General features: G+C 37.8%; 1 protein-coding gene across 7 annotated transcripts in view; it reads right to left on the reverse strand.

Moving 5' to 3' along the window:
• FIP1L1 (factor interacting with PAPOLA and CPSF1) overlaps positions 1–14,806 on the reverse strand; it is a 36,951-nt gene that overhangs the window by 21,838 nt on the left and 307 nt on the right. For 4 of the 7 annotated variants that reach the window (XM_060778529.2, XM_060778527.2, XM_060778526.2 and 1 more), the window contains exons 2-9: positions 9,456–9,495; positions 8,515–8,575; positions 7,834–7,937; positions 6,869–6,930; positions 6,258–6,365; positions 5,277–5,392; positions 4,921–4,989; positions 2,230–2,339 (exon numbers count right to left, since the gene is read on the reverse strand). In XM_060778529.2, the coding sequence (XP_060634512.2) occupies positions 2,230–2,339; positions 4,921–4,989; positions 5,277–5,392; positions 6,258–6,365; positions 6,869–6,930; positions 7,834–7,937; positions 8,515–8,575; positions 9,456–9,495 (670 nt within the window). The remainder of the gene's footprint in view (positions 1–2,229; positions 2,340–4,920; positions 4,990–5,276; positions 5,393–6,257; positions 6,366–6,868; positions 6,931–7,833; positions 7,938–8,514; positions 8,576–9,455; positions 9,496–14,806) is intronic. The other 3 variants (XM_060778531.2, XM_060778528.2, XM_060778532.2) reach the window with 1 other exon arrangement.

The following is a 14,806-nucleotide window of genomic DNA, read 5'->3' on the forward strand; positions in this document are numbered from 1 at the left end:
ATGCTGAACTTGCTAAACAACAAATGATTGATTTTTATATCTGTTTTATATACCGATACACCAGGGATTGTATTGAGTATTTTGTGATTTGTTCTAGGTATCATTGAAATCTGGCTTGGAGGCCTACAGTAGACCCATACTACTAGTCACTATTGTTTCCCTAAGGCAGTGGTTCCAACCTTTGGTCCTCCAGGTATTTTGGGCTTTAGCTTCCACAATTCCTAATAGTTGATTATATGGCTGGGGTTTCTGGGAGTTGAAGTCCAAAACACTGTGAGGACCAAAGGTTGGGAACCACTGCTCTAATCCATGACATGCAATGCTTTGGCTTCTATCTTGTCTGGTTTATTTCTTTGGGAAAGCATTTTACTGATGTTTATAAATCATCTTTGCCTGTATTAAGAATTCAAATTCATTTTATTTTCCATGCTTGTACATTGATGTAAAGACACAGAAGACCACGCATCATTCTATTCACCTGATTCTTTATTGTTGTTTTTCTGTTTATTCCTCCATTCTTGTGCTATTGGTCTATATCCATGTACAATTAAGTTATGTTCATCCCTCTGCTCTCTGGCATAGAGTTCTCCCAGTCTCATATAACTTAGTTTAAAGTTGTCTTGATAAATTTTGTGAAACTCTTAGCAAATATGAGATATACAACTCATCTTTTAAAAGTTCTTCTACATGAAAGTGCAGACCATGGTCCAATATGCAACATTGTTCATCACAGAATCACTGTGGAACCAGTTGTTCACTTTCAATATTGTTTTCCCACTTCCTGGGCCACTTCCTTCCACAGGAAGGAAGTGAGAAACCACAATATGTACCAAAAGTCCTTTTGTCCATGCCTCCATCCCTTATTGAAAGTTACATCTTTCAGTATCCCTTGTTCCAAAAATTGATTGAAAGAGATAACTTGTTGGTGGGTTTGTTGGACCTTGTCAGCCTCTGTTTCATCATGAAGCTAATGACTCAAGACATCTCAAGACACCCCAAACAAGTCAATACTGAGAAGACCCACTACATTAGACCATGGGCTTAGCAAGACCAATGAGAGCCATGGGTCCTTAGCAGGTGGCTGATCCATCTTTGATGCTAGCCACTGTCTCCAAAATACAATTTTCTTTAATTTAATACTATGTGAACACAAGAAGTGTGCTAAATATATTTTAACCAAAACACATCTAATTCAGCTACAATATATAAATAGGTATTAAGAAAAACAAAAAGGAAACAGTCTATATTGCCACAAAAGCTATCTTAGAGCTGCATCTGTGACCAACCAGCTTAAATCGCAGTACAAAAATGCAGATGTAAACACCAGATGTATACGTAATAATATAAACCTAAGCAATTCCCCACCTTAGCTAAATGCAAATTAAATAATGTTACTTCCCATTCTGAACATATTAAATGACCTATCATTAGTAATATGTTGGCTCAGATACTGAATGACCCTATCCAGTTGCTCCTTTGTCCCATTTGGCAACTAGCTTCCTGGGTTTTGTAAAATCATTGTTCACCACAGAATTTCAATAAATAGATGTTGGATATTAGGATCATCTGTTGATTTAATCAGAATCTGTAGTATCTGTGCAAACTATGGCCTTCCAGTTTTGATTCTACAGCAAAGAATGTTTTGCCTAAAATTAAGAAATTACCCATCTATTTAAACACGCAAGTATACTGTTTACACATGGAATGCAAAGCCAAGGTCGGGTCCTGGCATATGTACTGACCCATTGGGTTCTTTGAATGACACACTACTCTTTATTTCCGCACCCTACTTTTTGGTTTTGATTATACCATAAAAATACAAGCCACAGTGACCTCGGGAATTCTAAACTTTGACTCAATTTAGCTACATTTTGATATAAAATCCAACTTCATGGCTCATTATTTGTATTTGGCTTGTTTCAATTAAACCACAGTTAAAATCAACCATAGTCTCTTGTCTTAATAACAACTTGAGCTTTTCTATGTACCTGAACTAGATGAGGAAAGAGGGAAATAAGTAGTAAAATTCATGACAGACTAAGCTGTGCCTAATTACTCCAAATGCATTGAGCTAAAACTTATTACTTTCGATGATTATTCAAATTCCCTTTAATCTTTCCTAACATTATTTTATATATAACTGCACTTGCATTTCCAGTTTGGTAGTAAAAGAAGCATTTGAGAGTATTTTTCTGTATAGTAGAATGAAAATATGACAGTGCAACTGACCTATTTGATGGGATTCCTGTCTTGAATAAAGGTGGGGGAGATGTAAACTCAGCTTTGGGTGGTGGAAGTAATATTTCTTTCTCCATGTTTCCAGTTCTGCCTTGCTGCACCTTCAGAATAAAGCGTTCTCATTAGCATTTTTGTAACCTAGGGCATCTCCCAAAGAAAGTACAGAAAAGAAGACACTACAATTTCTAAATGAGGATGATTGTTCATCTTACACAAGAATATTCTTCCCTGGTTCCAAGGATCCTGACCTCAAATACTCCACTAGGTTTGCCCAGGAAGATAATATAGAGTAGCTCTTTGAATTCCAAACAGACTGTTCTTATGCCTACACAACACCCACACTTCTTTAGTATAGAAGAGGAAGAAAAACTAAACATTATAACACAGTTTACTTTTTAAAAAGATTTCAAACACCTAGAAAAAAACACTAATATTGTTTCCACTTTTGAAAAGCTGTTCATTGTGCCATCACTATAGATAAGAAATGTGGAACTGAAATCACAGTCATGATGAAACCTGACCATTACCTTTAGAGATCATGGCGGTGGTCAGGAGCATGAACACCACCAACAAAACAAAGCAGGCTATATTTACACATAAACCAGTGACAAAACTTCATATAATAGACAAGGCTACTATTAGGAACTATTAGGGAAGAAAAAATTGCCCCCATTGAACTGATGACAGAGAATGTTCCAATGCTGTACAACTATGTATATCAGTTTCTGCTGCACTTTAAGGCCAGAAGAGTTGAGATACATATTCTCAGGTTAATACCTTCAGAGCTAAAGCACATGTAGCCTTGATAATCCTGGTTGTTAAAAACAAGCAGCACTAGTAAACATTATTTCACCATGGAATTATTCCGGAATTCCCCCTACCTATTTATATGCACTCTGGGTTGGAAGATGGGGGAGTTTTTTTTAAAAAAATGCCCAATGAACATGGAAGTTGTTAGGAGGCCTTGAGTAAGGTATTTTTTCTTAGAGCGCTATCACACAGCCATATAACTTAGGGCCCTTCCACACAGCCCTATATCCCAGAATATCTGCTTCGAACTGGTTTATTTGAGTCCACACTGCCATATATTCCAGTTCAAAGCGGAAAATGTGGTATTTTATTCAGCTGTGTGGAAGGGGCCCCAGAATATCAAGGTAGAAAATCCCACAATATCTGCTTTAAACTGGGTTATCTGAGTCCACACTGCCATATATTCCAATTCAAAGCAGAAAATGTGGGGTTTTACTCAGCTGTGTGGAAGGGGCCTCAGAATAGTTTCAAGGTTTAAACACAATCCTGAGGTCCCTGGCAGAGTGTATGGATTTTTAAAAGAACAACAGGAGACAGAAGGCTCAAATTATCATTACCACATTGGTTTAGTCCAAGTTTCACTTCAAACAGTTCTTAAGTACCCAATGTGGATACTCAACATACATTCAGAAAACTAGTTGATGACTTCCTATCTGAAATTTCTGCAAGAATTAAGTTACAAGCATATATTATGCACAATGAACAGAGGATTTATACATTGACTCAGTCATTATAGTGATATCTCTCTATAAAGTCAATTATATGAGACTAACATACCACAACTCACTCACATAAAAATAAAAATGAAGACTATTCCAATTGCCAATTGTATACCAGTTGAAGTCTACAGAGTAAACCCATGTTCCTGTTGTCTCAACCTTGAAAAAAATTCCACAATGTTCCAAATGTCACTAGAAAAAGCAATGGCCTTCTTTGTACAGGACCTTTCACGTTAAGTTTTACCACACTGTTCTTGCATGTGCTTCAAAAGACAAGGCATAATCTGTCTTAGTGGGATTCTCTCTGCAATACACATTTCCTCAGCAAGTCCCTAGCCATTTTCTCTCACCATCGCAATAAGAGGACATTCTCTTAATGTGAAATATTTATTTGAGAATCCACCAATATTAATGATTATCACATTCTTGACAAGTTTCCTTCTATTTTTCAGAAGCAAGTGATTCTTCCTCTGTCCTCACATAGCAGAGATGAACAGAATACTCATTTACTTCATGTAAGACTGGGAAGAGTTAACACTGTTATTATTTAGAGATGTTTGGCAAACTTCTTATTTCTCTGGTCTTCTAAACTTAAGACAATGCTTGTCTTCCTCAGTCCATCATGCATATCACAGAAGTGGGGTCACTAACAACCAGAGAAGACTCGTCCTTACATGCTAATTTTATGATGCAAATGAGGGAATATATTGTTCTAGTCATCATACAGTTGCTTGGAAAGAAATTAGACCAGAATATAAGAATCAACCACTTATGATTAGATCACATAAAGAGAGAGGCAACATTTCAACTGGTTCTACTTGCATTCTGATGCATTTTCTCACTTGAATGCTACAGACAAAATAAAGATACATTCAGCACCAACATTTTTGTCCAGTAGTAACTCATCTTATTCAAAGGATGCAGCATACAAGAAGTTAAACAACTGCCAGAGCAATTATTAGTACATTAGGCCATCACGTCACAGGCTTACAGCAACAAAAGTAAAACACAAGGTTCTACATGCAAAAAATGTGAACAATACATTTCAAAAACTTGGAAAAACAGGTATGTTGTCTTGTGTTTAGACGGAGATCTTGGAAGTGGTATGGCAAACAGTAATTAGAGTGACTAAGGAAAGTTTACCAACATTCACCTTAAAAAGATTGTATGTGCCATCTGGAATCTCTGTCCCTGGCGTTACTTCCATAGCAATGTCTTCGGCCTAAGTTAAATAACACATTGCCCATTAAAACACCACATTATGGACCAATGGGCTACATTACAACTAACAACAGATTACAAGCTAGTTGTAGCTTGATGGTTCTATACTATTAACACAAAGGCCAACAAAGAAATGGAGCACAATTGCTGGATGACAGTAACAAGAAGGAAGGGTATGAACTTTTCAACACACAAAAATTTCTAACATTCACTTTGGATGCAACAGTATATCAACTTCAGAAGAAAAGGTATTTTTGTAATCTGGTAACTAGTGATTGTATTCATTACCGTAATTTTATTTGGTACAATTTCAAGTCCCATTCGTAGCCTCTTTTGTTTTTCACAGTATGCTTTCCAGGTGTCTTCATTAAATCCATAATTGAAATAATCTGAGAGGTCAGCACCTTAAGAAGGGGGAACCAAACATTCTACAAGTTAAACAAACTGGCATAGAAGAAGGAAAAGAATCCAGTCCTCCACCAAGATTTCTAGCGGCTGGTTTTGGAAGTGAAAACCCACTAAAGAGCTATTCTAAAAAGAAGTCTAACAATTCTACTGCTCTATTTCCTATAGCCACTAGCAATAATGAATTAGTCATGTTCCAAAGGAGAAAGCACTTGGCCAAGCATTATATCTTTAGCAAAAATGCAATAAACCAGAATTCCTCCAGTAGTTGTTCAAAAAGAAACTTCAATTTCTTTGGGTGCTGTAGTTATTTATTTTAAACATCTTTAATTCAAATTTATTTGAACAATATGATTTGTTTGCTTCACTAGTATATCAAATGGCCAAAATTCAGAATCACACAGATGCCTAGCAAAGTTATGCATCCATAACTAATCTGTATTCATGGCCCATGTGCAGTCACATTCATGGCACTAATGGCATTATCATAACTGACCCAACCCCCAACCTACTCTACTGGGCACCAGCTGCACCCTGAGAAGGAAGTCTCTCAGGGTCCAGCTGGATAAAGTTTCCCCTCCCCTCCCACTGTTAGCAAAGCTGCAATAATCAGAAGGAGGACCCTTATGGTTGTTTCATATTGTAGCCTCACTGGCCAGTGAGAGAAGGATAGACACGTAATTCATCTTGACCTCCCTTGATGCAGCCGATATCCAGTGCTATACCATCTCACTTACACGTTGTGTTCATATCATTCTGTACAGTAACAATCAACGAATAAGTCTAGCAATGGCTTTTTTACTCATTTGCTGCAATTTAGATTAACTCTTCCATCCTCTGTAATGATATAAAAACATGCCTTACCTGGTTTTCTCCAAGGTTTATCCTCAAATGAATCCAAATCAACTTCTAATAGTGGGACACCATTAATGCTTCCTGGTGCGTCAAGATCAACTCCTTTCACTTTTGCTCCTAAGAAGAAATGATAATATATTAATTACAGATGATTCTAAGAAAATACATAATATTTTGAGTTCAAAATTAAAGTGTTTGCACAAAAGCAGTATACTAGTGCTTATGAGCCCGCACAGAATAAGAAATAATGAATTACCCTGCTATAGAAAAAAAAGAAGCAAGAGTAATATGAAGTAATTGGCACATCATTTTAGCTGAGTATTTAATGTTAAAAATTTAATCACTGAACTGCATCAGTGGAGATCTCTGATATTTCTTTCACTGAGTTACTAGCTACATCTCTCAAAATGGGTTATTTCGTAAAATTACTGCAAGACTGATTCCTGCAATGACAGTATTACAATTCAAACTGAATCCTTGTGAATGTAAAAGGATAATATTAGTGTTTATAGAAACAGATAAAAGCATACATTAAAGGTAAAGATGTGGCCATTTTTCTAAATCTTTCCTGGTTGAACTGCTATCTTTTTTCTATTCATAGTACCCTAGAAGACACTCACCTGAAGAGCCATAAGATCGTCCTGCTGTTTTAATATTGAGATTCACAGGTGCTGCACCATATCTAAAATAATATGTATATATTAAAGGAAGAAAATGATAAGACTTTAACTTCAATGTTTTCAGTTTGGAAATTATTATTATTATCCACCTCTCCTTGTGGCTCGAGGCAGAGTACATGATTAAAACAGAGAGATAAAACACAACAGTAATAGAACACATATAAGAAGATACACACAGGTAAAATCCCAGTTAGAATTCACTGATAACATGCAGGTTAAAAATCACAAGTTAACTGTTGTAGTATTGTGTTTGGCGTTCTTGAGGATTCTGGGTCTTGACATTAACATTGACTGGGTAGGCCTGTTAAAGAATTACAGTGCTGTGTAATTCCAAATAAAATCTAGAGTTCTAGAAATTGCACTATGTACTTCCAAAATAAGCCAACACATTACCTTCTCAAGACTACTTTTTAAAATGATTAGTGGCTGAGAGCTTTATTGTCTATAATTAGATGGAATTTTTAATGTCATGAACTTGGGGAAAATGTGAAGTTTGCAAGGAAGATTCTACAGTATTTGACATTTTATATGTCTCCCATTATGAAAGGCTGACATGAAGTTCCACATACATGGCTAGTCCAACCCTTCCCAATGTGCTGTTGGGCTAGAGAGACCAGCATCCCAGTCCACTGGTCACACTGGAGGGATGAGAGATGTTAGTCAAACCTAATTTGGGAGCCAAAGGCTTAGAAAGACTGGAATCCACTAAAAATGTTACTGGTGTTCCTATTCCTAGATATATTCATTTGCACAGATGCCCAGAAAGATGAAAACAGAGAAGCTGATTATCTACAACAGCTATCTTCCAATACACATTTTTCCTTGCTTGAAATAAAATATTGCCTCAACACCAGTCTGAGTCACTGTGTCCTGAAACACAAATGTTTCACCAGCAGGCAACTTACCCATATTGTGGAGCTCCTGTTTTAATATCTCCTATAGTGACTTGAACATCATCTTCATCATCATCACTATCACTGTCACTATCATCCTCGGCTTCTGTAACTTTCTACAAAGGAAATATAATTATCATGAAATATACCCAATTAAGTGACTGCCACAAACTTGAAATAGGTATGAAAAGAAACCTTTTGTGTACAATATCATCACTTGTGCCCATTCTGAACACAGTAAGTGTACAGAATGTAGCTCTTTGCACCCTACAAACCCTGTCCTTGTTCTAAATGGCATCATAACACTCTGCTTCCCCATTTGAGGGATTTTAAGCGTAGATAGATACATGCCTAAACCTGATGCAAAAGAGGGAAAAAAGTAACAGATGGAGGGGATGCAATTTGGACCAGAAATATAGTTGTTCGGGAAAAGACTAAATATTATCTTGTGAGAACACTATTCACAATTCAACAAACAGGCATGGGTGTTATCTTATTACCGTTGCTATGTAATCTTTTTAAAAATCTTTTAAAATCATATAGTATCTTGCTTAACTGAATGCATAGATTACAGGTTATCACACTGTGATGAAAGCCACTGACTAAAGTTCAATAGCTACCACAAAAAGTTTGATCAAAACTTTTTTTTAAAACCCTCATTTTGTGAAATGTTAATTTTAAAAATATTATTACCGTTTTCACTACACCATTTTCAGCTACTGTTTCTTCTTCATTTCCAGAAGTAGGTTGAGCGCTTGAAAATAAAATCATAGAAAGTAATTACTGGATATTATCTGGATTAAAATTACACCTGATGTTGTTAGTACACAAGACATGCTTGTAACAAAACTAATATTTATGGAAACTGAGTAGTCAAGTAGAATTGTTATACCTTTATTCCATTCGTTTTACTCTTGCTTGTTAGAGGCATTGAAGATCATTACTTGTTGTGTTACTGTTTTACTATTCAGCTTACAAAAGGAAAAGTTATCTGGATCATTAACAACTAGAGCTTCCCTTCGTATTTTTCACAGAAATGTATCACTCACTAAAGGGTAGTCTGCTGTTCATAGCTGATTTCAAGTTGGAAAATATTGTATATGTTTGTCAAATTCTATTTTAATATTTATTTAAGTGTACATTGTGTTTTAGGGCATCGAATTGTTGCCTGTATGTAAAGTTGCTTTGAGTCTCCTCCGGGGTGAGAAAGGCAGGGTAGAAATGCATAAATAAATAAATAAATAAATAATATGTTTCAATTATAACACAAGTTAATTATTCTATTGTTTTTCACTTTCAGGTTGTTTCCAACATATAGTAACCCCAAGGTGATCCCATTATGGGATTTTCTTGGCACGATTTGTTCAAGGGTGAGGGTTGCCTTTGCTTTCTTCTGAGGCTTAGTGACTTACCCAAGGCAACTCAGTAGATTTCCAAAGTTGAATGGGAATTCCAACTGTTTTGTGCCCAAAACCCAAATGCTGTATATGCTACCTAGCTACTTAGGAACACCAAAATGTTTTAATTGGACAAACATTTATATAGCCCAACCAATTCCCCAAATTTACATGAATTTATTATCAACACATTTGATACTCAATGATGCAAAGATTGGTAAGTTATAGAATACCAACCTGACAGGTGCTTCCTCTGGCCTCTCCTCTTCATTCTCATCTATTAAAAACAATAATATCATCTCAAAATTCTGACTACAATGGCATTTGAGAGAATCCCTCATAAACTTTAAGCTTTTACTTTACAAATGCATCCATCTCCCATTTTGGTTCTATTTCTCAAACTAGTGTGCAATCCTAGTGTAATTTGGGATAACTACTGTTTTATTGGTCCTGCTCTCATAAATGGAATGCTCCTGTCAAAAGAATACTAAAGAGCATTGTCCACAGATGTGGCTTATTACACACTTTTAATTCACATAAAAGTGGATTTATATGTAGTCAAAAGTATAGCAATCAAGATTTGTCCAAAATAATGAAGAAGCTCTGGTTCTAGGGGTTGTTTTTTTTCCCGTGTCAGGAGCGACTTGAGAAACTGCAAGGACGTTGCCCAGGGAACGCCTGGATGTTTGATGTTTTCCTAAACTTGTGGGAGGCTCCTCTCATGTCCCGATCTTCAGTCCTGCTGGTACAAGGGTTTAACCCACTGCATCACAGGGGGCTCCTAGTTAGTTGCCAATATACATCAGCAGAATTCTATAACCACGTTATTGGGGTTTGATGCATTCATATTTATATTTTAGAGATTTTTGACATATTTATAAGTTCTATAAAAATGGAAGACGTCCCTCACATGACTTGAGATTCTAAACCAAAATTACACTTATATATTCATAAATTAACTTTTTTTTTTTTGCTAAGAAAGACTGGCAAAATTTAACTAAGCAAATAATTTTCAAGTAACATAGATGGAAACCAAATTACTTCCTAAATGTCCTTCCCATTACATTATTAGCGATATGCTGTAAGAAAGCATAATTTCTCCAAACACAAGGAATCCTATATCAAAGTTAACATCACTTTCTTTCTTTCCTGCTAGAGCTTCTGTGCTTTCAAAATCAACATCACATACATAAAATGAACAGGAAAAGCTTTCTCCCTTCAGGCCCAGAAAACATTTTGTCTTAAATTATGGAATGATGGAACTTTCTTTCATTCATGTTTCTTCCATGCTACAGCCCTTACAATTGCCAAATAACCATCCCAGGAGGGTTTCCCAGCTATCCACAGCCAGTTTAAGGAGTAAATGGAGAAAGCAGGACACAAGCCTTTCTCCTGCTCAGGAATGGATCCCGCCACAAACCCTGTTGACTATGCTTCTCATTAGCCTGCGGAAATTAGTACATTTTACACCACACAAAATTTAAGACCTACCCCATGAGCAAAGTATGTAAAACACCTATTCCAAAATCTTTCACAAAATGGCCTACGAGCTATTTAAAATCCGGAGATGCCTCTAAGAATTATTACCTTTAATAGTATTTTTCTACATAATGGTAGAGGATTAGGGTCGTAGATATTTGTATATACTGATGCAATTCACATGATGGCTATAGATTACGTTCAGCATCAGAAGAGTACAGCCAGGCCTTTGGTGACTCTGTTTAAACCAAATCTCCAGGACTGGTACAACATCCAGCACAATTTCCCCTTCTCTGCTGAAAGCCTTAATATGGAGCAAGCTGCTATGACATTGTGCTTCTTCTATTTTTAGTCACTATGCAAAGAGGACCTATAAACAATTTGGGATCTTCCACACCCACATATTTTTGCCTCTTTAAATGAACAAGATTTCTGCTCGGTACTGGCACTGTACCAGTCAGTTCATATAACTTATCACTTGTGATATAAGCATACACAGTGATGAGTTCTGGGGGCGGAGTGTCTGCCTGCACATTGATCTTCTTTCAATCTTCATTGAAGATCACACATGTCCAAATGTTCCTGAATTACATTCTTCTACTTTGGGAATTAGTAAAAAATAATCTCACTAGTCTACATAGTTGTCACAAGAGGCATCTACAGTACTCCAAATATGGAAAGATAAATAACAAATGTAAATACTTCAGTGGACTACAGGATTACTGTCCATTATACGTTTACATATGCAGATACTACCTGCAACAACTCCCAATTTTTGGGGGATGCCTAATCCCTGTCCTTAAATACTATTTAACTTGATGGAACCTACATTCCTATCCTGTTGAGATCAATTTCCTTACCATATTCCCTTTGTATCTTAACTCCCTGCCAACGTCAAACATGCCCATATTGTGTTTGCATTCTTTAAGACATAACACAAGCAACTGACATATAAAAATGACAGTAACTCCCAGTCACAAAAAGACCAGGACAGTTTGCACACTTAGTAGTTTATCTCAGCAAGGAGGTATACACATTATATGCTTGAAGTCACTATCAGTAGTTTCTAGAGAAACAGGAAGTAGATTGGGTTACTTTGAGTTTTTCAAGATGTAGGGCCATATTATAGAACAATTCTCTCCTGATGTTTCACCTGCATTTGTGGCAAGCATCCTCAGAGGTTTGTTTAAAAGTCTGTTGGAAATGAGGCAACAGACCAAAAAACTCACAGCAACCCAGTGATTCCAGCCATGAAAGCCTTTGACAACACAGGAAGTAGATTAATAAAACTAAAGTGCTGGGAAAGATGTGGGAGGAGAAAATAAAAGGAGCTACTAAATCAGAAATTTGTCCTGCATTGACCTGTTTCTCTAAAATGGAATATGCCTTCTCTGAAATTTTTGGGACCAGAAGTGCTCCAAAATTTGTAATAATAGCATATACGAGTTATCTTGGAGACAGGACCCAAGTCTAAACAGGAAATTCATTTGTTTCCTATACACCTTATATACCCACAGATGGTAATTTTATACTCAATATTTTAAACATGTTTGTGCCTGAGACAAAGCTGGTGCACGCAGAACCATCTGCAAGTGAAGACTATGGGCCACAGCGCCATATAACCTAGAATATCAGGGTAGATAATCTATGGGCCCTTCCACTCAGCCCTATATTCCAGAATATCAAGTCAGAAACCCCCATATTATCTGCTTTGAACTGGAATATATGGCAGTGTGGAACGGCCCTACAATATCTGCTTTGAACTGTATAATCTGAGGGCCCTTCCACACAAGCTTATAGCCCAGAATATCAAGGCAGGAAATCCCACATTATCTGAGTGTGGACTCAGATAACCTAGTTCAAAGCAGATATTGTGGGAAAAGGGATTCAGCCTGTGCTGAGTGGGGCTTCACTTCCACTGAAGACACAGGTTCACAATTTGGGGTCCTCCTAGACTCGGTGCTGAACCTCTGTGGTAGCCAGGAGGGTCTTTGCACAATTAAAACTTGTGTGTCAACTGTGCCCATTCCTTGAGAAGCAAGATTTGGCCATGGTGGTACATGCCTTAGTTACATCCTGTCTGGATTACTGTAACAGGCTCTAAGTGGGGCTGCCTCTGAAGTGTACTCAGAAACTTCAGCAGATCCAAAGAGCTGCAGCAGGTTGTTCACTGGGGATGGCTACAGGGAGAGAACAACACCCCTGTTGCAGCAGCTCTACTGGCTGCCAGTCTGTTTCCGAGCACAATTCAAAATGTTGGTTATGATCTTAAAAGCCCAGATGGTTCAGGTCCAGGCTATTTGGCTGACCACATCCCCTTGTACAAACCCGCCAGGGCCCTAAGATATTCACGAGAGGCCCTTCTTTCATTCCCAACTGCACCTCAAGCTCAATTGGTAAGAACGAGAGAGAGCGCCTTTTTGGTGGCTGCCCCGACTCTGGAACTCCCTACCCAGGGAGGCCACAATGGCCCCCTCCCTGCTGTCCTTCCACCGGCAGGCTAAAACTTTTTAAAGATGCAGACGTTTAAGATCTAGCCAGGGGGTGTTGTGGTTTTTAGATTTATATTTGTGTAAATGGTTTTAACTGGGGATTTAAAAATTACTGTTCATATTTAATCCTGTCTTAATACCTATATACTTATATATTTTAAATGGTTGATGCTTTGATGTTAGGCTGCTTTGAGTCCCCTTTGGTGGAGATAAAGCGGGGTTTAAATAAATATAAAAATAATGTGGCCACAGGGAAGAGTTCATAATAGGACCAAGACCCCTTCCACACAGCTGTATAAAACCGACACTGAACTGTATTATATGGCAATGTGGACTCAGATAATCCAGTTCGAAGCAGATATTGTGGATTATCTGTCTTGATATTCTGGGTTATATGGCAGTGTGGAAGGGTCCTGAACAAAATCACATAATACCTGCTTTGAAATTGGGGGCCCTAACTATTTTTTCTCGTTCTTTTTTCTCTCCTTTTTGGGTATGGAGGCTGTTTGATAATTTTATGTGTGACAGAGAGTAGATAGATGGATGGATGGGGTTTTTTTGGATTTTTTTCTTTCCTTTTTTCCTTTTTCTTTCTGTTTTATTAGATATTGTTATGTTATTTTATATATTGTTATTGTTATTAAATATATTGTTATGTTTTCTGTTAAACTACTAATAAAAATTATTTGCAAAAAAAAAAGAAAGAAAAGAAATTGGGGGCCCTTCCACACAGCCCTATATCCCAGAATACCAGGGCAGGTAATCCACAATATCTGCTTTGAACTGGGTTATTTGCGTCCATGCTGCCATGTAACACAGTTCAAAGCAGATGTTGGACTTTATTCAGCTGTGTGGAAGGGGCCACAGATAACCCAGGCCCCTTCCACACAGCTGAATAAAAGCCCACATTTTCTACTTTGAACTGGAATATATGGCAGCATGGACTCGGGGGTCTTCCAGACAGGCCCACTAACCCAGGTACTGATCCCAGGTTTTCTGTTTATCCCAGATTATCTGGCAGGTATGGTTGCAGGTTCGAATCCGGGGAGAGCGTGGATGAGCTCCCTCTATCAGCTCCAGCTCCTCTTGCGGGGACATGAGAGAAGCCTTCCACAAGGATGGTAAAAACATCAAAGCATCTGGGCATCCCCTGGGCAACGTCATTGCAGACGGCCAATTCTCTCACACCAGAAGCAACTTGCAGTTTCTCAAATCGCTCCTGACACGACAAAAAAAAAATCTGGCAGTGCAAACTCATACAATCCCTTTTAAAGTAGAAAACCTGGGATTGGATCTTGAATATAGGGCCTGTCTGGAAGGGCCCTCAGATAACCCAGTTATCTACCTTATTCTTCAGGATTATATGGCTGTGTGGAAGAGCCCGGTGTTCTCTTTGTGGAATGAAAATGTGGGATATAAACAAACAACAACAATATATTCATGCGTCTGCCCTGTTTCCAAGGGACGGAAGAGATGCGGCTAAATGGAGAAAGGGCTCCTGGCTGGGTCTTTTTTGAGGTGCAGGGTGGATAAATATAAATACATCCAAGGCCTTGGCTTCCGGGATTATTCGGAGGCCTGCGACAACCACTCCCTGAGACGGAGAACCCGGCCAGG

The sequence above is a fragment of the Anolis sagrei genome, chromosome 5 (assembly GCF_037176765.1).
Source record: "Anolis sagrei isolate rAnoSag1 chromosome 5, rAnoSag1.mat, whole genome shotgun sequence".
NCBI lineage: Eukaryota > Metazoa > Chordata > Lepidosauria > Squamata > Dactyloidae > Anolis > Anolis sagrei.